Below are 22,907 nucleotides of genomic sequence, written 5' to 3'. Positions count from 1 at the left end.
TGGAAAGCCATATGAAACAAAATGAAACTGAATCCCTTTCTCTCACCATCTACAAAAGTTAACTCAAAATGGATCAAGGAGAGTGATATCAAATCAGAGACACGGCGTCTGATAGAAGAAAAACTTGGCTACGATCTACATACTGTGGGGTCGGGCTCCAAATTCCTCAATAGGACACCCATAGCACAAGAGTTAATAACTAGAATCAACAAATGGGACTTACTCAAACTAAAAAGTTTTTTCTCAGCAAAAGAAACAATAAGAGAGGTAAATAGGAAGCCTACATCATGGGAACAAATCTTTACTCCTCACACTTCAGATAGATCCCTAATATCCAGAGTATACAAAGAACTCAAAAAATTAAACAAGAAGAAAACAAATAACCCAATCAACAAATGGGCCAAGGACCTGAACAGACACTTCTCAGAGGAGGACATACAATCAATCAATAAGTACATTAAAAAATGCTCACCATTGCTAGCAGTCAGAGAAATGCAAATCAAAACCACCCTAAGATACCATCTCACTCCAGTAAGATTGGCAGCCATTATGAAGTGAAACAACAACAAGTGCTGGCGAGGATGCGGGGAAAAGGGCACTCTTATTCATTGCTGGTGGGACTGCAAATTGGTGCGGCCAATTTGGAAAGCAGTATGGAGATTTCTTGGAAAGCTGAGAATGGAACCACCATTTGATCCACCTATTCCCCTTCTCGGTCTATTCCCTAAAGACCTAAAAAGAGCATACTACAGGGACATTGCTACATTGATGTTCATAGCAGCACAATTCACAACAGCAAGACTGTGGAACCAACCTAGATGCCCTTCAGTAGACGAATGGATTAAAAAATGTGGCATTTATACACAATGGAGTATTACTCTGCATTAAAAAATGACAAAATTATATAATTTGCAGGGAAATGGATGGCATTAGAGTAGATTATGCTAAGTGAAGCCAGCCAATCCCTAAAAAACAAATGCCAAATGTCTTCTTTGATATAAGGAGAGTAACTAAGAACAGAGTAGGGACGAAGAGCATGAGAAGAAGATTAACATTAAACAGGGATAAGAGGTGGGAGGGAAAGGGAGAGAGAAGGGAAACTGCATGGAAATGGAAGGAGACCCTCAGGGTTATACAAAATTACATACAAGAGGAAGTGAGGGGAAAGGGAAAAATAATACAAGGGGGAGAAATGAATTACAGTAGAGGGGGTAGAGAGAGAAGAGGGGAGGGGAGCGGAGGGGAGGGGGGATACTAGAGGATAGGAAAGACAGCAGAATACAAAAGACACTAGTATGGCAATATGTAAATCAATGGAAGTGTAACTGATGTGATTCTGCAATCTGTATACAGGGTAAAAATGGGAGTTCATAACCCACCTGAATCAAAGTGTGAAATATGATATATCAAGAACTATGTAATGTTTTGAACAACCAACAATAAAAAAATAAAAAAAGAAAAGTAAAAAAAAAAGGGCGATGAGTATTTAATTAAACACCCCAAACATATTGCTAAAATATAAAATCTTTAATTCCTCATTTAAAAAAAAAAGCCCGATTAGAAGCTTTCAGGTCATTTGAAGATGTGAAAGGCTGTGCCAAGTAAAAAAATCATTTCTTCTTCTTCCAACTCAAAGTATGTTTAGGGGAAGGATATCTGATAGAAGTGGTAATGCCAATCTAACCAATTTTAAAATATAAAGTGCTTCTGGCAATATTTGAATACATATAATTTGACAAAATTTTTTATAAACTTAAGCTTTGAAAAATAGCAAATATAAGCTCCAACAAAAAGCTTAATATGTAACTGAAAGAAAATAATATTTTGTATGAAAAAAACTGTCCTTTCAAAAAGAGACAAAAATGAGTTTTATTTCCCAAGAGAATTATGCCACTTTTATACAACAAAATTACGGTTACCACAAATTGCTTTCAACAATTCCACTGCTTCTTCATTTGACCACTTGAAAATCAAAATTCTTTCAGATTATAAATATAACTTTTTATAACTCTGTTATTACGTACTGTGAATGGGGAAAGGGGGCCAATCTTGTGGCCATAGCGTCGAACGGCCTCTCTGATGTGGCAGGGCTGGATGGCATCGCTGTGAGCCTCAACACCACAGGCTGCAGTGCTCTGCAACAGAAAAACACATAAATTGTTACTAAATCAAAAACACACAACAGAACTACAGTGTATAAAATATTAAAATAAACCTTTATAAAAAGTATCATTTTTTCCCTTAGGGTACACATCACTGCAGCCATATACTACATCCCCCCCAAAAAAAGTTCCATTAAAAAATCAAAGATGACTTTTACATGACCTCTTCCTATTAGACCTACCAAATGCAATTTTTATGCCTACAATATTTCACCTAAGCCAGCATGTCAAGGTAAGGAGAATACAGCCACTTGCATGCCGACAAAAAGTGTCAAGGAGCTTGTTGAAAGAACCACATGAAGTTCTTTTTTAAAAAACATTTATTATTATAAATGTTTCTTGGGAGATTCTTGAGCATATTTCTGAAATAACACAGGGTCATCAAGTTAAAATGAAAAATGTAAAACTTCTATGCATTCATTTATCAGACTGGTGAATGTCATAAAAGACTGTTTCAACTTGGTGCCTAATTTTCTAAGTGTTCTGTTCCTCAGAACGAAATAAAACAAAAACTTTCTATTTTAATCTGTCTCATCTATGGAAGTCAGTTTGAAAGCACAAAAACACACAAGAAAGAGAAAGCTAATGTACAATGAGTACAAATATCAACTCAAGAAATGATAGAGGTGTATGGATGTGTATATAACATGATTTTTCAAAAGAAATTACAACACTCTGTAGGGCATTACAGTTTAATGATTCAATTGCAAGTTCTGGCTTATCAACTACCCTGGGTCCAGATCCCAGTCCTATCAGTTATCAGCTCTGTCTCTACCATAGTATCTCTGGGCCTCAATTTCCTCTTCTTTAAATTGGGACAAAAATTATAATTGCTTTATAGGATTTTTGTGAAAATTAAATGAGGAGAAATATATAAACATAGAATAGTCCCTGGCATATGCTAGCTATTCTTAGTACTACATTATTATTTAAATTAAGGATTAAAAATGGAACCTCCATGTTCTTGAAATGGTAAGCTAATTTATAGTAGGTAATAGATACCAGACACCATATCATCAATCTTAAAGAATCAATGGAAAGAAATATTCAGCTCACATATTCCTTTGACTGTGATCTAGAACTCATTCATAGTCACCTAATTAAAACTAATCATTATTCTGATTACTATTATAATTACTATAATTTTCTTGATGATTACCAAATTTTTTTAATTTGTTTTAATTAGTTACACACGACAGTACAATGATCTTGACATATCATACATTTGAATCAGATGGCTCATAATTCTTGGAAGGTAATAAAAGTTTATGGACAGTAACCTCTCTGGATCATACTTTGGCAAAATCTTACCAAAATGAAAAAGCACAAACTCTTAACCCAGCAATTTCACCTTGAAGAATTTATTAACATGGGTGCAAAACCACACACACACACACACACACACACACACACACACACACACACACAATATTCACTACAGTACTACTGTAGTATCTGAACTGATGAATCAAATGTTCACCATGAGGGACTGGTTAAATAAATTTTGATACAGCTATTGGAAGAAGAAAACCACAGCAACCACTTCGGGGCCATTTCATAATCACTCCCAATGGAACTATTTCTAAGATATATTATATGAAAAAAATGCAAAGTATCTAATTGTGTGGCACTGTTACTACTTTTTTTTAAAGACTATTATATACTTATTTAAGCACATAAAATACACTGTGAGGGTACACCAAAAATGAGTAACAATGCTTATCTCATGGATATTAAGTGGGTGGCAGAAGGATGGGCGTTACATGGAGACTGGCATTTCATTACATATTCTTCTGTACTTTAAAAATGTACCTTTATACTGCATGCATGCTTTCCTTTACAAACTGGTAAAATATTCTTAAAATTTCTACAAGAATATCTGGTAGTTACTCAAGCTGAGCCTAAAACAAATAAAAATTCAAAATAGATCTTGATTATTATTATAACTAAATTTTAAATAAGCCAATAGGACATACTCTAGAAGATCTTTCTCAATTTCATTCCAAAAATACCCTAAATAATGTATCTTCTATGCCCATAACAACACAAATTTGGTTATTTTAATCCTCACTTTGGCACTTGCATAAAAGTACACAAGGTTTCTTTGAATGATTTTTAAATTCTCATTCCAGTTACTTTCAGTTGGAATATATTAGAATAAATGCAATCATCAGGTCCCTAGATGAGGGTAAAGACTCTTCTGTGAATCTATTCTGTTTCACAATAAGAATATGACTAATATAGGCTCATTTTTTTGCTGGGCTTCACAGTTACTTATGAAGGAGGTTGAGACATTCTATGTATTTGCAGTAAAATACATACAAGAATTTACCTGGGCTGGACTCTAAAGAGTAAGTCTTCCAGTATAATCTCAAGTGAAAAGAAAGGCATTGAGAGGGTCAGAATCCGATAAGCTAAGTCAGAGAGGAACTCCTGTCCATGTGTTCCTCTACAGTTTCTCCTAAATTCACTCTTTTCTACCTACAAATTGGATTTAGTTTTCATTTATTTTCTCCCTGGCCAACAGAAATGATACCTTTTCTCTATATCCTCTAATAAATTTGGTTTTGGTATAGAACACTTTGATAAAATCTCAGAACCACCAGCATGGCAATCAAATAGGACTTGGGAACACTGAAGTAGGAGACTGCTAGGGTTTGAATCTTTGTGTTCCCCCCAAGGCATTAGGACATAGGACCTAAGGGAGGTGATGAAGTTACGAGGGTGGAGCCCTCAACCCTTTCACCATGTGAGGTCAGAGTGAGAAGATGATTAACTGTGAACCAGGAAGTTAAGCCTTCCCCAGACAATGAATTTGCCAGCATCTTGATCTTGGATTTCCAGACTAAAGAAAGTGAAAAATACATTGCTACTGCCTTTAAGTGAATTTTAAAACATTTTGTTATAGCAGTCCTAATGGGCAATGCCAGAATCACATAGAAATTGCCTTGCTTTGGCTATTTGTAAGATATGGAGACAAGTAAGTTTGCCTGATTGAATCTTAATGCCCTTGACAAAAAAGGTGATATTAACTTATAAACAAATAAAAAATTCATTTTTGAGAAAAAAGTCAATAGATTATCCACTTTGCCAATTTCATGTTCATCTGCCATAATTAAACAACTGTTAACGTTAGTATGAATGAAGTTACCATGTGTACTTCTACATTGTCTTGGTTTACCCACAGGGTTCTTTGGAATGGAGTATTTTAACCTGAAATGTTATATTCCTAGACTTTATTTTCTACTTCAACAAATATCTTCCATCAATATTTAGTCCCTTGGGGCAGGGTTGTAGCTTAGTGGAAGAGCGCTTGCCTGGCATGTGTGAGGCACTGGGTTCGATTCTCAGTACCACATACAAATAAATAAAATAAAGGTCCATCAACAACTAAGAAAATTTTTTTTAAATGTTCAGTTCCTTAATGAGGTGCTCATGATCTATTAAAATAAAAAATTTGTCACAAGTTTAGAATTTTTAATTTAACAACAATTCTAGCATTTTATAATATTTTAAAAATTACTTAAGAAAACTTAATATTAAATTTACATATTTGTTCTCTGTTATTAAGGATCTCATATATGTTATAAATACATGTGAGAACTGTTAGATTTATATGTCACTTCATCTTTTCCATCCTCATTATGTTCACATTTTAGGTATTCTTGAAATTTTCAAAAATTAAATCCACATATTTGACAAAATACTGAGTAGTGTTGTCTATACCGTGCTATCAGAGATATCTGTGGGGAACTGAATTCTATATTACCTTAAATGAAATGATAAAATTCTATTTGGTAAGTTCTCCCTGTGTCAGGTCCTCTTTCTCTTGGCTGCATTCATACTCATTTTTAAATTTCCTTTTCATTGACTTTAAAATCTTTTATTTCTGTTTCTTCACGTTAAAACTGATGGTTGGTATTGGAAGCTGAAGTATGAACATCATACACATTAAATCTACTACTGCCTGTTTGTCTTTGCTGGTTTATATTGAACAAAATCTCTCAGAAGCATGAACTTTCAACTGTGGTAGAAGGCAGTTACATTGAAACTTCAGTTGTTCCTAGATCTTTTACTTATTCTGTTTTCTTCTCAACTTATAAAGTGTCCTATCTTTTTTCAAACTTCCCTTTACCACAGTAATTCAATGTTTAAGAAGGATGTGGAATCTTAGACAACTGTCTCTTCTTTCCTCATCTATAATGTTAGGCTACATCTTTTGCTAAATTTGAAATCTTAAATCTTATAGAAGAATAATACATATAGCAGACTAGAGTCATTGAAAGGGTTATCATAAAGAAACCAACAGATACTTAAAATTAATTTCTAAAAAGTTATACAATTAACCCAAAAGAGGGCAATATGGAAAAAAGAGAAACAAAAAGTACAAATAGAAATAAAAGCTAAAAACATACAGAAAGTAGTTGTCCCATATCCAACCATGTCAATAAGTGCATTAAATGTCACAGAATTAATTACCATAATTAAAATATGCAGGCAGAAAGCAAAGATAAAAAAGTAAGACCCAACTGTTTGTTGACAAGAGATACACTTCAAATATATTTATCTTTAAATTTAAAGACAGAGACACAATGAGATCAAAAGCAACTGAATTAAAAAGAAAACAAACAAACAAACAAAAAGAAACGTAAGAAGGCTGGAATGGCTACATCAATCAGATAAAACAGACATCAGGGTGGATACTGATGCCAGTAAGAAAAAGAGAAATTTCATAAACATAAATAGATTATTTCACATCCATGGATTACAAGACTTGATATCATTTAGAAATTCACACCCCAAATGGATATAAGCAATCAATTCAATCCCTTTCAACATGCCACCAACAATTTCTTTTTTTCTTTTTTCTGCTTCTGCTAAAATTTTTATAGAAATACAAAGGACATAACATACCCAAACAGATTAAAAATAACAGTTTGAGAATTTATACTACTATAAAGCTATAGTAATCAAGATGGGAAATCAATACTGACAAACCAATGAAACAGTTGAATTCCCCAAAATAAATTCATATAGATACATGGTCATTTGATTTTCATTTCAACAAAGCTGTCAAACAATGAGAAAAAAAGAACAAAAAGTTCTGCAGTTACTAGATATCCATATGTAAAAACCAGATGTGGCCTCAACTTATACATATACAAAACTTAATTTGCCCAAATTAATAAAACTAAAGCAAGAACTAAAACTATAAAATATCACCCTGACTTGGGCTAGGACCCAATAAGACTTCTTGAGAAATTCAGAACTTGTGCTCATCAAAAGATACCATTAAGACAATAAACGGTATGCCATAAACTGGGAAAATATGTGAAAAGTATATATTTGACAAAGGACAATTCAAGATATATAAAAAACTCCTATAAATTGATAGCTGGGCATGGAGGTGCATGCCTGTAATTTTAGCCACTTGGGAAGCTGAGGCAGGAGTATTGCAAGTTTTGCATCAGTCTCAACAATTTAGCAAGACACTGTCTCAAAATAAAAAAAACAAAAAGGTCTGGATAAAAAGCTAAGGGTAAAGCACCCCTGGCCTGGGTTCAGTCTAGTACCAAAAAAACACCAAAAATAAAAATTGACAAAAAAATCCCTATGAATTGGTAATGAAAGTCAACATGACCTCCCCCCAAAAACATAATAAAACTAACAAAAAATAAAAACCTGAATAAAGAATTTGAACAGCTATTTCTCAGTGGAAGCTATATGAATGAAAAAGCAGTAAATGGAAAAAAAGTCTTCAACATCATTAGGGAAATGCACAAACTATTGTTACCACTAAATTTTCAATAGAATGGCTGGAAGTAAAAACAATGACAACATAAAATGTTTATCAGGATGTGGAACAACTGGAATTCTTAAATATTGTTCGTGGAAGTATAATATGGTTTAATCCTTTTGGGAAAAAAAAAGGTCTTGCAGTATAACTCTACCACCAGCAATTTTCTTCTTAGCTGTCTACCTAAAAGAAATGACAACATTTGTATTTAAAGAGTAACACAGAAATATCCTAACAGATTTATTCACATTACCTGAAACACTGGTGATATTCCAAGTATCCACCAACAAAAGAATGAATAAGCTGACATATTCACATAATGAAATATTCATCAGTAATAAAGAGGACTACATTATACTGAAAAACAAATTTAAAAAAAAACCTCCTAAGTAAAAGAATTTCGTACAAAAGAGTACATATTATATTTTGTTTATTTAAAGTTCTAGAATATAATAAACCAATCTATAGTAAAAAATTATTAACAGTGGTTACTTTTCAGAAGATAGTGTCAATAATTGGGAGAAAAAATGAAGGAACTTTCTGAGCTGATGGTAATGTTCTGTATCTTGAAAGAGTTTTGGAAAAACATAGGTTAATGTATTTGTCAAAATTATATTTTTGTAGTACATATAAGAATCAAGGGGCTGGAGTTGTGGCTCAGTGGTATAGGGCTCGCCTAGCATGCATGAAGCACTGGGTTCAATCCTCAGCACCACATAGAAATAGAGGTGAAGATATTGTGTCCATCTGAAGCTAAAAAAATATTTTAAAAAAAGAATCAAATGGTTCACTGTGCATAAATTTTACCTTAAAAAAAGGAACCATAAATTATAAACAATAAACTGTTTAGGTATAAAATGCACTGATGTCCGCAACTTATTTCGTAATGTATCATTAAAAAGAATGAAACTACAGAATAAAGGGGATGATTAGATAAATAGATATAGTAAATGTTATACAGTAAATATGTAGTAAATAAATATACTTAAATGTTAATTACAGAATCTGGATGGTAGATATGAAGTGTTTATAATTCTTTTATCTTCTGTATGTTTGAAGATTTTTATAGTAAAATTTTAGAGAAAATCAGCATCCTCTTTATCCAGATTACAGTTGTTTTAAAAGTTTAAGTAGAACTCATTGAAAATGGGTGAATGTAAATTGGGTAATTCTAATATTTTGAGTTGAGAGAAAAACGGTACATTTTTCCTATCTCTGAAAGAAACTTAAAGGCTCTTTTCACTCTGTACCAGGAAAAAAAAAAAATCATCACTGACCTTTTTTCTCTTCCTCTGCTTGGTTTTAGTAGAGTCCTGTGTAGCACTCCCACTCCCTAGGGATCCTGATGTGGTTCTCCCAGAGTGCTGGGATCCAGATGATGGAGCTGTTGGTGTAGGAGGTGGTGTGTTCTCAGGGGAGTCGGGGCAGGACTTCATGCAAGACCCCTGCCCAAAGAGACATGGCTTTGTAATAAATAACCAGGCCCTTTACTAACATTACAATTTTAAAAAAATATAGCTAATGAATTTCATGTTACTTATGACTTTCAAATATGAAAACACAAATTATTCCTATGTAGTCAATAGAAATGACTATCTTGTTGTTGAGGTTCTAAACACATTAATTTTTAATCTAATTACTTAGACAAAATCAGAATTCTTCATGTATAAACTTTTAGCCTCTGGTTTTGTTAGATAGATGGAAATTTTGTTAGCATTTCAAACTTACCTGTCTCACAAGTTTCCTTAAAATGATGCTTTTTAGATGATATTTGTGACAATGGTGACTAGAATTTTCCCAGTAACTCAAACTCACCCTTAGAGTCACTGTGGATTACTCTAGTCCTTTCCACATGCAATGTCTTCCTTTCTTCCTTTCCTTTCTGATATCCCTCATAACTATCTACTTTCTTGGGTCATGAATGCATGTCTGTCCTTTCTTTCATGTAGAAGTACTTCAATATTGAAGACTGCTATACATTGTAGCCTCATTTTTATGGTTAAATATTCTAAATAATTCCAACCAGTTATTACTAGATGTGCTTTTATGCTCCTTCAAACACACCATCTCCATTACTTTCCTTTAGACATTCTGTACCAGCTAAATGTCAATCCAATAAGGATGGCACCTAAAATAAATTAAACTAAAAAAAATCTTTGTTGCATCACAATATTGCCATCTCAGACATATACAAGCAAAAAAAAATCTTTCTTTTTTTTAGTATAATATGATTAATCTAAACATTCCTCATCCTATCAACCATACCAGCCATACTATCTACTGTCCATGATTTCTATAATGTATTAAAAACTTATGCCACACTTTGTAAAATGATTTGTTGAAAATTTGGATGCTGGTTTTAAGAGTATTTCCTTGATGTTTTCGAGAACCACTGTTAAACAAAAGGGAATGAGGCTAACCTGCCATGACTTGTTCCTGGAAAAACAAGATACAGGTTGAGTATCTCTTTATTCAAAATGCTTGGAACAGAAGTGTCTCATATTTGAATTTTTTTTCTTTTGGAATATTTGCATAGCTCTTAGGGATCATAGCTACCTCTGTACAAATCATATGTTAGGACAAAACCTGGAAAATTAACTTGAATTAATATTAAATTTGCTAATCTAGTATGAGGAACCCAAGCTTAACTTGCTCAATCCCATCTATGGTTAGTATTCAAGAATCATCTTCCTTTAAATGTAAGGCAATGAACATTAACATCATGATGCTGAATTTTCAATTCCAATCAACTAAACATAGCACAATCATTTGGATCTTCTTAAAACATCCTTTTGAACACATTTTCCTTCAGTCAAGAATCATTCAAATTCTTCTTAATGATTCCTGCACTCTAAGACCCTATATAATCTGGGCCATGATTTTCTAACCAAACTTGCTACTATCCCTTCTCAATGAATGTTTTGCTTGAATATTTCAATCAGAGTTGTTTTTTTTTCCTCCCATGTATAATCATACTTATGCTTCATCCCAGGCCCAGAACATCTTCCCCACTTTGAGGTTCTCATTCCTTTAATACTCAGCTTTCTGACTGTAACTGGGGAATGTGTGTGTGTTTGTGTGTGAGTGAGGGAAAAGAGAGAGAATCAGAGATTTTATTTCAACCCCTGCACTCTCTGTTTGGGCCACTCATTTTGTTACTTTATCTTGAATTGTTTGGTACATTACTTAAGGTGCAGGCCCTAGAGATTGGCTGCTGATTTGCAGTGTTGATGACTAAGATTTCTGATTTATAGTATCATTCTCTTTGTGTTTCATTAGGTAATAAAGGGCAGTAAAGAAGACAGTCTTTATGAATGTCCACTTTGACTACCAGTCACAGAGGAAGAAATGTGTCTGCCAGGCCAGGAAAAGCTTGAGGCTTATACTAATAATCTGTAAGGATGCTCAATGACACTCATGTTCCCACCTCCCAGAGAGCCCAGGAAATCCAGCATACATAGGACATTTTTTTTCTTAACTGCCATGTAGCTGGGAACAGAGGCTGTGGTTGCTGAGCAGTTGCCCAGGGCAGCTTGGCCACCCTGGAGAACCAAGCAGGGTGGGGACACAAAGAACCTTCCTAGCCATGCAAGCAATCACTTGAATGTTAAGGGAAAACTAGCCTTGTTATGTTCACAGTAAATTTCCTCAATTAGAAATGTTAAAACAAATTTGTCTGATGTTAATGGAAAGCATACTTATATACACATTCATAAAGTGAATGTGCATCAAAGACATTTTAAAGGGTGTTCTTTGACATCATAATTTGGGTTTGAAACATAAAGAAAACAGTGTTTAATCAACTAAGTAAGCTTTAGGGATTTTTAAAGTATGTTGGCTGATAATAATGTATGACCTTTTCCAAGAAAAGAAATGGTTTTTTAATGGGCATAAACATTTAATTCCTACTTGGATTTCAAGCCAATCTGATTCTCCAAGAGGTATAAAAAGACATCAAGTTGACTTTTTATGTAATAAAAGTATGTAATAAGATGATATCTTAATATATTTTCTAAATACCGTAAAGTAAGATTTTTTTTTTTTTTTTTTTTTTTTTTTTTTTTTTTTTTTTTTTTTATTGGTCGTTCATAACATTACATAGTTCTTAATACATCATATTACACGGTTTGATTCAAGTGGATTATGAACTCCCGCTTTTACCCCGTATACAAATTGCTGTATCACATCAGTTACCCTTCCATTGATTGACATATTGCCTTTCTAGTGTCTGATGTATTCTGCTGTCTGTCCTATTGTCTACTATCCCCCCTCCCCTCCCCTCCCCTCCCCTCCCCTTTTCTCTCTCTACCCCTTCTACTGTAAATCATGTCTTCCATTTGTAAAGTAAGATATTTAAACCTGGGATTCATAGGGTTTATAGATTCCTTAGATCATAGATGAATTCAGAAGTGTCTGAAAAACATAAAATTGTATGCAAAATTGGCAAATATGTTTATGAAAAAGAGGTTTTTACTCTTCATCAGATTCTCAAGAGGTGTGGCCTAAAACAAATTAGAATTATTTCCTAGAAACTATTTTAGTCATCAGTCTTACCTATAGATATTAACAAGGAGCAGAAATTTATAATTTAGGTACAGATGTAACACAGGGCTTTGTAATTTTCAAACAGGTTAAACATTTCACTTCACGTGATCTAAAATCCACTTTGCGATCATACATTTGGATGTTACTATTTTTGATGTCTTTTCTATAGTTATTGACTTAACTGTAAGAAACTACTGTTTTTGTTAGCAAAAAAGAGGTCAGATACTAGCAAATATATTCAACATGTTATATTTTATTTCTGGCTTTTAAGCACATGCTGTTTACAGAAAATATTCGATATACTAAAAGTTGTGGAAAATTATTATGTAAATGTTTAAAACTGGAAAGAAGACTTTATAGTCCCCATAAATAGGAAGCCCATCAGCGTAAATAGATCAGAAAAGAATCTGATTTTTACATGATAGGCTAATCTAAAGCTAATGAGCCAAGGGTGTTTAAATCATGTTTATAGATGAATCAATAAATTAAATGGGAAGCTTTTAATAAATTTCAATAAATGTTAGTAATTATATGAATAATAATTCTCTAATTTATGGGTAGGTGCTGGGGACTGAACCAAGGGCCTTCTGCATGCTAGGAAAGCACTCTTCTACCACCCAGCTACATCCCAGCCAAATTCTATCATCTTTGAGGCAAAAAGAAATAATTTTTTCCCAATGTTATTCAATTAACTAAACCAGTTGTTTATTTTCTGTAGAAATGAAAAATGCTTTGCAAATATCCCACCTTTACTGAAGGTCTAGGAAAGTCAAGTGAGGAAAAGAAAAATTGAAACAAAAATTGTTCTAGTAAGCAGACTGTTAAGTCCTAGCATATAGTAAGTTCTCAATAAATGTTTATTTGGTGTATGTTTTAAAGTTTTTTTTGACTGAAGGCTATACTTTACTAATCTTTTTCAAAGAACTACTAATGTAAAAACAGATACATAACAAAATTCACCAATGTCTTAAAGTCAGATTTTCTGATACTTACCTCAACAGAGTTGTGATACTGAATGAAAGTTGCAGAAATGGCATGACTGAAGGGGTCCCCTGCTTTGGTTATCATGTCCTGTCTCACAAGAAGAGCCAGATCCACTAACTAGAAGATCAGAGCAATGAAAATAATGAATACCATTAAAGTGGTGAACCTAAAAGCAATACATTCAAAATGTTAATTGATAATACTTTATCTAAAAATCTGTATTGTGGATATGAGCACAGACTTTCACTAATTGATAAAATTCATAACCTACTTATGAATACAAATGATATATTCTGACTTTCTAGGGAAGTAATTCTCAAAGCTCATTTCAGAATCAGTAGGGAAGCATTTTAAAATATAGATTTTTGGGCTACAAGCCCATAGATTCTAGTTTAGTAGGTCTGTTCTAAGTGGGTAGTCTTGGAGTTCCCACTGTAAACATGTACAGAGGGGATGGTAATACTTGGAGAAACTGGCAGATGGCAGTGATCCCAGATCCAGATTTTGTTGAGCACTAGGAGACCTCACATACCTAGACAGGCATTTTTCCAAACTTCAAACAGTATCTCTAAAGGCAGGTGAGGACTTCAGAGTTCAATTTCAAGAACAATTAGAGGGGCTTCAGTTGTGGCTCAGTGGTACAGAGTTTACTTAGCAAGTGTGAGGCACTGGGTTGGATCCTCAGCATAAAAATAAATAAATAAATGAATAAAATAAAGGTATTGGGTCCATCTACAATTAAAAAATTATAAAAAAAGAATAATTAGAATCTTTTTCTATCCTAACACCCACCAGAGCTAAGGATACAAAGAAACATAACTGAACTAAATTCTAGTAAATGATATAACTGTCACAGAAAAGAATTCATGGATGGTAGAGCAGAGGGTGTAAGCAGAACTGATCAAGGACAGAAATGAGAAACCAGCCCTGTGTGGTATGACAGACAGTTTAGAATTTTTACCTGTGCCACTGTTTCATATGCTAAATAAGCTAAAATTTCCATAGCGACAACATTGGGTTTTATCTCCATGCTGCTGCAGTCCAACCAGTCTCGAAATTTGGAAGCTTTTTTGGCTAGTCATTAAAAAACAAGTGGAAAAATTTAATTTTTAAAGTATCCTAATACTGCATATACAATCATAAATTGAAAAACACCTTTCCTGAGAATTGTATACAAAGAAAAATGCCCATAAAAGCAAAGCAATGTTTTGACCTTGAGGTTTTCTAGACCCAAGAAATACAAGTTTTGCCAGGTGCAGTGGTGTAGTAGGTCTCGAATATCAGAGACCCAGGAGGCTGAGGTAGAGGATTGGCAAGTTCAAGGCCAGTCTCAGCAACTTAGGGAAATCCTAAGCAACTCAGCAAGACCCTGTTTCAAAATTAAAAATTAAAAAAGGCTAGGGATATGATTCAGTGGTTAAATGCCCCTGGGTTCAATCTCTGGTACATCCCCTGCCCATCCAAAGTAAGGAAAAGATGTACAAGTTTCATCCCTTGATTACAACGCAACACAATGGCTGCCTTTAAGAAATCCCTATGCATTTATTCTGTATCTGTGGTACATGACAGTATACTAAACTACTTAAAGTTTAGTACTTTTCATATTGCTTCAAAATATGTTACCACTGGCCACTGCTTAAGTTGCATCAACAGAGATTTGTTTGATGTAAAGTTTTTGTTTTTTATTATTTTCATTTATTTATTTTGGTATTCAGGGGTGCTTAACCACTAAGTCACATTGCAGCCTTTTTAAATCTCTAAGTTGATTAGGGTCTCTTTAGTTGCTGACACTGGCTTCAAACTTGCAATCCTCCTGCCTCGGCCTCCAGAGTCACTGGGATTACAGGCATGCACTATCATGCTAGCTTGATGTAACTTTAATTTATACTCGTGGAAATAAAAAACTAGGAGAAAGCCTATGATGAAGAAAGAAACATACAGAAACTGCCCATCCAATACTTTTCAAAATGTATCTATCATACAAAAAAATTCAAAGTTGTGAATTCATTTATTTATTTTTATTTATATATGACAGTGGAATGCATTATAATTCTTATTACACATATAGAGCACAATTTTTCATATCTCTGGTTGTATACAAAGTATATTCACACCAATTCGTGTTTTCATACATGTACTCTGGATAATAATGATCATCACATTCCACCATCATTAATAACCCCATGCCTTCTGCCTTCCCCTTTATTTAATTTAGAATAAAATAAATTGATATCTGGCCTGATTTAAACTTGTAGCTATGTTTTCTGGATTAAGATGCCCAAATTCTTAAACCTGACTCTCAAAACTATTTAGGCTGATTCCAGCCTTTCTTTACATTGCTTCCCTATTTAGCTGTCATGTGGCCTTGGGTTTAATCCTTTTTATGGTCATTCTTGTTCCTTTCCTTCCATGGATTGCTCCCCCATCTCTCTTCATCATTCATATGAATTCTGACCATATAAGTCATGGATATACTTTCACACTCTAGCCATGTATTGAAATACAGGGTATTTTTCATATGTGCTTATCATTTTTCAAACCATATTATAAGTTCTTTGTGGGCAAAGATCATGAATCAGATCTCTCTGCAGACCTAACAGTACCAAGCATATATGGGACCAAGAAACATAAGGGACCTTCAATTAACTATATCCAAACTGCCATAGTACTAAGAAAAATCTAATTTGATATAGAGCTTTCCCTAGACATTACTAATTTAAATAGAACCCTAGAGGGAAAATGATTGATAGGGAAATTTTTTTATCAAATCTACATGATCTTTAAAAAAAGCTACTTATTATTCTTTAGATTAACATCATCCCACTGGTCTACAGAACACTTAATAACTTAGAGCATGGCATTTTGATTCTTACAGATAGAATCTTCATGGATTCCATATACAGAAGAGTTTTGTTTTAAATAAATCACAGAAGACATGAAATCCTGCTATATCTAAAGCTGTCAAATGTGGCAGAATTATGATTAGCCCCCTTAAAGTTATCTCCCTACAGTAACTCATCTTCCACATATTCAGACATGAAACATTCCATCTATCTAGTAAGCTGCAACAGCTCATGAACACTTGCTAGACATCTCTGAAATACTACTGACAGAATTAAAGTCACCAGGAAGCAATCTGGCAAGATCAATGAAATGTACCTTATTTACTTCTCCTTTTGGCAGATCATTAGGAACACAGAAACAGATATTTAGTGACTATGCTCTAAAAATTTTACTTTGAAAGTTATGAAAAGGATGATTATTAGTATTAGGTCAGACCTATGCATAGAAGCAAAAGAATTAGTAGCTTCCTTACTAGACTATAAGCACAGAAACTAGGACTATGACTCCACCATTGTATCCTCAGAAAATAAAATAATGCCTTTCTTTGGCAGACTCACAAGAAAGTATTTCTAAAAGAAATGAAGAAAGGAAAGAAAAAGATATTTCTTTAAAAAAAAGGCAGAGTCCAAACTTTTCTATGTATCAAAAAAGATGCACAGATTTCCCATAAACCACTTGCATTATTGCTGTTCCATCAACAAGTGAAGGAACATTCTCTGAGCCATTTGTTCCCTGTCATCTGGGAAAGGACTGCTTCAGAGACTGATGCTTCCAGGATATTATTGATTTTACCAAAAGCAGCACAATGATCCCCAGCTGTAGCAGTTCATTTTCACCGAGAGCTGAAGGAGCTTCTAAACAAATGAGTTTCTTCTTTACTCCTCTTCCCCATATATCAGGAAAATGGGTAATCTGGAAACTGACTAATAATTTAAGTAGAATTCTGAACAATGTCCAAAAGTTCTAGTGTTATCAGCTTTCTAATACTAGACTACACTTAGAACAATTTTACATTATAATTTCATACAGAAATTTAAGGTTAATCTCAAACACTTTTTATATCTCTTATCAATAATTACTAGCCAAATTTAAGTTTCTAACAAAATTCTTTTCTCCCACCCCTGCCTAATATTTCATGATTTCTACTACATCTGTTCTCACCAAGAATTCTGTGACTTCAACCCTTTGAAATTACTATTCTTTGCATTGATTGAAAATAGCCTTCCTCAAGGGTAAGGTTTCCTCTGGAACCTCCAGAGTAAGGGTTCCTTATTCCCTTCTTTCTATATGTCTTCAATGGGCAGCTAGGGTTGGTTATCTAGCCTGCTCACTTCCTAATAACAGAGGGCCTTCAGGCAATGTCTTCATTCTCTTGAAGCTACTCTCACAAGAAAAATACAGAATAAGTCAATGGACAGCAGTTTTCTAACAGAGGCAAAAAGAGAATGGAATCATATATATCAAATAACTATAATACACAATTTCCTGCCCACCTGATAATCATTTAATTATGGCTAGAAAATAAAGCCACTTCAAGACAAAAATGAGTACTTTGATCACTCAGAGTCTCAGGAATAATGACATTAGGCCCAAAGGAAAGTTTAAATTATTAATATTTAAAAATATTATCAGGGGTATAAATTTAAAAAATAAAGGTAGTTATTGAAATGGCACAATAGAATATAAGATAAATAAACTAGTAGAGAAAAATTGAAATGAATAAAACCATATGAATCCAACAGAACACAGAAAAGGAGGAGGAAAATAAATAAAAACACATAGTACATTTAAAACACAAAATATAACAGTACATATAAAATCAAATGTAGATACAATTTGAACTCATCAGTTAAAAGAGACTCTTTGATCTGATTTATTTTTAAAAATCTAGGTAATAACTGTTCAGAAAAAAATAAAAATAATGCTTGAAAGAACTGCAATATGATTTGCCAGAAAAACCGTTGTGAGTCAATGCTAATGTTAAGTTTTAAAAGATTTAGCCAGTGGGGGTACACACACCTGTAATCCTGGAAACTTGGGAGGCTGAGGCAAGAGGATCATAAGTTTAAGATCAGCTTCAGCAACTTAGACCCTGTCTCAAACAAAAAGTGTGGGGTGGTTTGGGATGTGGCTCTGGGTTCATTTCCCAGTACTTAAAAAAAAAAAACAAAAAAAAAAAAAACAAGAGACACACAGAAAGACAGACAGACAAGTGAGGACAAGTGCATGGAGTACTGCATACATGGCATACATTAAGGGCTTCTGAGTGGCAAAACATCCTCCCATGCTAGGCATGTAAGTGGAAACCACTTACCCCGTAGGCACAGCCCTGAGCATGAAGCCACGTGTTGCAGTCCCTGCACTTGCTATATGCCCACTCCTCGATTGGTCACTGCAGGAACAGTTGGCCAGAAATTGTATTGGTGGCTGCCTGTAATCTGCTTAGCTACTGCCTGAATATATATATACATGGTAACTGCGCAATAAATCAGACCTGCTTCCTGCTTGGTCTCTGGAGGTCTTGATTAGCGACTCTGCAGCCACATTCTCCTCTACCCTGTTCCGTGGACCTCCTCGCTGAATGAGAAAGAGCCCACGCACAGAAACAAGGGGTGGGAGGTGTTAAAGACTTTAAGTAAAATGACTATGTGAATTATATAAATATACAAACAAAAGACAGACCAAGAGCCTTAGTTATAACTGAACTCATGCTGTAAAGATGTTTTGCTCCGTTGCCCAAAAAGTAATACTCACTATTTTAAAATAATACCAGTAACTGCCATGAACAAGTATGTAAGAAGACATATATGGTAGAATAACAATTCCTATATTCTGGTGATTATTTATCAGGAGAAGAAGGAAAAAAAACCTAACTTTCTAACCAGTACAGCAATGGCTTTCTAAATTTGGTGACTCACTTGTACAATGTATTCTCAACCTCAGTATTCTATCATATAAAACAGATCATTCCATCAAGGTTTCATAATGAAGCCTCTATGGACACCATGTGAACAAATATTTTTAAATAATGAATTTCTTCTTTCCTACAGAAAAGAAAATTAAGCATAGTGTATTGTTTATATTACAATTATTTTATTGGGGCTGACGTTGTGGCTCAGCAGTAGAGCCCTTGCCTAGCACGTGCGAGACTCTGGGTTGGATCCTCAGCACCATATAAAAATAAATAAAATAAGGTATTGTGTCCAACTACAACTAAAAAAAATCTTTTTAAAACATAATTATTTTATAGAGGGGAAAATGTTACTTTTAATCTAGTTTTTGTGTTAAAAGCAAAAAGTGAACAAAAATCTAATTTTCAAATGAAAGGTATGAGAATTTAAGATTGTCAGTTTTAGTGTAAAATACTACTTCTATTCCTTTAAGTGAATTAAATTTAAAATATGATTTAAAAAATAGTTATGTTGCATCAAATGTTATTTTATAAAGTGGAGATTTATAGTTATAAAAGACTTGAATGCCATTTTTAAACCTAAAAATTACGATACAAAAACCTCTCATTTGCTGAAATTGCCATGATCTGAAGTGTCATTTACTTAATGTTTCACAGATGCATGCCAAGTTGTTAGTCAGATTGGAAAGTATATTTAGTTAGAAAAAAAATCTTTCAAAACATGTTTTCCTATATTTTTCTGATATTTACATGGGGCACTGTTTGAAATGTGTCATTCATTTGTACTTTATGATCTATAAATGAAGCTCTCATTTTTTCCAAATCAAATACTTTGTTATTATGACCAGATAATAGCTTTTTGTTTAAAGACATCATTGTTTCTATAATCCCTCAAATCAATGTCATGTGCTAATTTGTCATATTTTTAACTGGACTTTTCATCACACTTTCACTCTGACCTTTACCCCAAGAGCCTTAGTCATCACTGAACAGTTGCTGTGAAGATGTTTTGCTCCATAATCCAGTTCACTACGATGAGTCTTTATGTACTTTTAATAAGCTGGTATTCAATGATGGGTAAGCACTAATAATACTGGTAGGTCATTCATGTTAGGAGAGCATGGACTAATGAATGTGGTAATGCTGAATGCATGCCACAGCAGGAGGTTAAAGACAAAAATGGAAAAGACTATTGATATGCTCATTTGTGGAAATATGAGTATGCATAAAGACAAAGTTTGGTATTATAATTAATACTGGGGGCGTTTAAATGTCATGACTGTACTACTGGAGTCCATTATGGATCAACTAGAGTCAGCAACACTAGCATAAATATGACCAAGAAACTGGCAAAGAAATTAAAATGAAAATTTTTCTGACTAAAGGTAATATGAATAATTAACATAACTCTGTATATTACTAGTGCCCTTTAAAATCTCTTAATAGTATTAACTGCAAAACAGTAGAATGTTGTAAAATCTTTAGGTTTCCCCAAAATGCAAGTTGTTCTGTAACAGCAACAACTATGTATATATTAAATACACCAATTTCTAAGGAATAAAGAACATGTCAGTTTTATGCATCTGTAACACAAATCTCTTATACATTAACATATAATTAAGTAGTTAAATGCATACTTACAGAAGCTTAATTGTCGACTTTCACAAAACTCTGCGTATTGAGCTGAATCCATACTTCGTGTCTGTCTTTCTGCCCTCTAATGAAAAAAAATGAAAAGACAAAACGTTTTCAAGGAAGTAGACTATTACATACATTTTCACAGCTAAAACTTAAGTTTGAAGTATTACTCTGCTTTCCTTACCCCAGGCAAATAAAGTTAAGTACTACCAAGTGCTACATTATATACCATGACACATATGAAAAGTAACAGTAATTGTGAAACTTGCTTCTTTTGGAAATAAAGTTTAAAATTTTATTTCTACTTTGTTATTGAAACTAAAACTAAAAGACCAAATTTCTTAAGACTATGTACTTCTAAATTTTCTTACTAGACCATCCTTTTAAAGGGGAAAAAAAAACTGTTAGGGGATAATAAACCAACAAACCAAACAAAATATTAGTAACTATTATTGTTCATCTGCTTTAAAGCTGTAATTTTTTCAATGTTAGTCAATGGACTCAGCAAATGAAATCCATATTTCCCCTTAGAACTTGGTGCCACAGTTAACAAATCCTTTTTAAATTGCAAAGGAAAAAGAAAAAAAGGTAGTAAACACAATACAGATCCTTTAATCTGAGTCCAGGTATGATTCAGAGTTTGGTATAGTTTCATTCGTGGGTTTTTTGATTCAGTATAGCAGATGTTTGCTGCTTCATTGTCCCACAAGAGGTAGGATAATTATAATTCACCCATGGTTTGGTGGGAAAGAATATAACCACTTCCGCTTCCTTGGTAAGGAGAGCATTTTGAAATGAGACAGGCTGGTACTTCTTGGAATGGGTTTCTGGCCTGTAGAGGAAAAAAATCCCTGAGATTTAACTTTTTTTTCCCCTGCTGTGGAAGGACTTTTAGCAAGTTATCTTTATCACAGTTGTTGGAGCCCTTATCCTCTAATGTCTGTGAATGTTTTTGTATTTTTAAAACTGAAGTCATTCTTTTTTCTTTTTGTTTAATTTTAGTGGGTAGTCAATTTTCACTGATAACATCAACTGATAGGCTGAATAATGGTGTACTAGCTAGAGCTCTGCAGAAAACAAATATAGGGTGGTAGAAGTTATAGTGAAAATTAGTAACTACTGTGGTTCCTTCTAAGAACACTGTTTATTCCCTTCCTTATCTTTTCCCCCTTTGCCCTCCTTCTCACTTATTTTGCCTTGCCTCCACCCACCCCCATACTTATTCACAAACATACACATGTGCAGGCATAAACCTAGATTTCTCATGTTTATTTACCCTCTACGTTCAAGTGTCTTTTTGGAGCATATATAAGCAAATATTTTACGTATATGAAGTGTACACAAAAACACATTTGTATATGCAGATGACTGCATATGTATTCTCTTGTGTATGCATCAGACGTACCATCCTTAAGGATATATTATTGGGTGAATATCTGTATACTAAAAATATTTTTGATATATAAATGCATTATTTAGTTTTGACCTTCTTTTCAATGTATCTGACACGATTCATGATTGCTGATGGAAAACAAAGAAAGAATGGGAAGATATGTCTGTGTTTTGAACATAAAAAGTAATGAACACTTTTGAATGAACAAATGCTATCATTTTATTCTACAGGGCAAACAATGACTATCACCATAGTGCAGCCAGTCTTTAATTATCTTTGCATTCCTACATAAGTTCTCTGCTGTTCTACTAAACAGCCTCATCTACATGACACGTTTAGACAAAAAGGACTTAGATAAACTAGCTGTGGAAAAAGAGAGAAGGTTCCTAAATGGATTCTTAATGTTTTTTCTTCTACCAAGTTGGATAATCAAAAGTTGGCATCTGTACACATCATTACATAGTTGATGTATCTGCACTGATTCTAGACATTTAAATCAGGAAAACTTATCCTAAGAAACTAAGGTTGTCAGGATGGCCAGCTTTGAGTGAAGTATTTAACTAGCTGGAACATTTTTGGACTTCAATGCCTATCAATCTGATTACATTTCAGAGATAGCTATAAACATTTGAA

The 22,907-nt window shown here is 33.7% G+C and overlaps 1 protein-coding gene across 1 annotated transcript in view; it reads right to left on the bottom strand.

The window, feature by feature from the left end:
• Positions 1 to 22,907, bottom strand: part of Supt3h (SPT3 homolog, SAGA and STAGA complex component) — a 458,422-nt gene that overhangs the window by 87,592 nt on the left and 347,923 nt on the right. Inside the window, exons 7-11 of the mRNA XM_026394451.2 lie at positions 20,885 to 20,960; positions 14,450 to 14,562; positions 13,498 to 13,605; positions 9,237 to 9,404; positions 2,025 to 2,135 (exon numbers count right to left, since the gene is read on the bottom strand). Coding sequence (XP_026250236.1) covers positions 2,025 to 2,135; positions 9,237 to 9,404; positions 13,498 to 13,605; positions 14,450 to 14,562; positions 20,885 to 20,960 — 576 coding nt within the window. The remainder of the gene's footprint in view (positions 1 to 2,024; positions 2,136 to 9,236; positions 9,405 to 13,497; positions 13,606 to 14,449; positions 14,563 to 20,884; positions 20,961 to 22,907) is intronic.

Source organism: Urocitellus parryii, chromosome 8 (assembly GCF_045843805.1).
Source record: "Urocitellus parryii isolate mUroPar1 chromosome 8, mUroPar1.hap1, whole genome shotgun sequence".
NCBI lineage: Eukaryota > Metazoa > Chordata > Mammalia > Rodentia > Sciuridae > Urocitellus > Urocitellus parryii.
The sequence above is the reverse complement of the archived record's forward strand: the minus strand, read 5'-3'. Positions and strand labels throughout refer to the sequence as shown.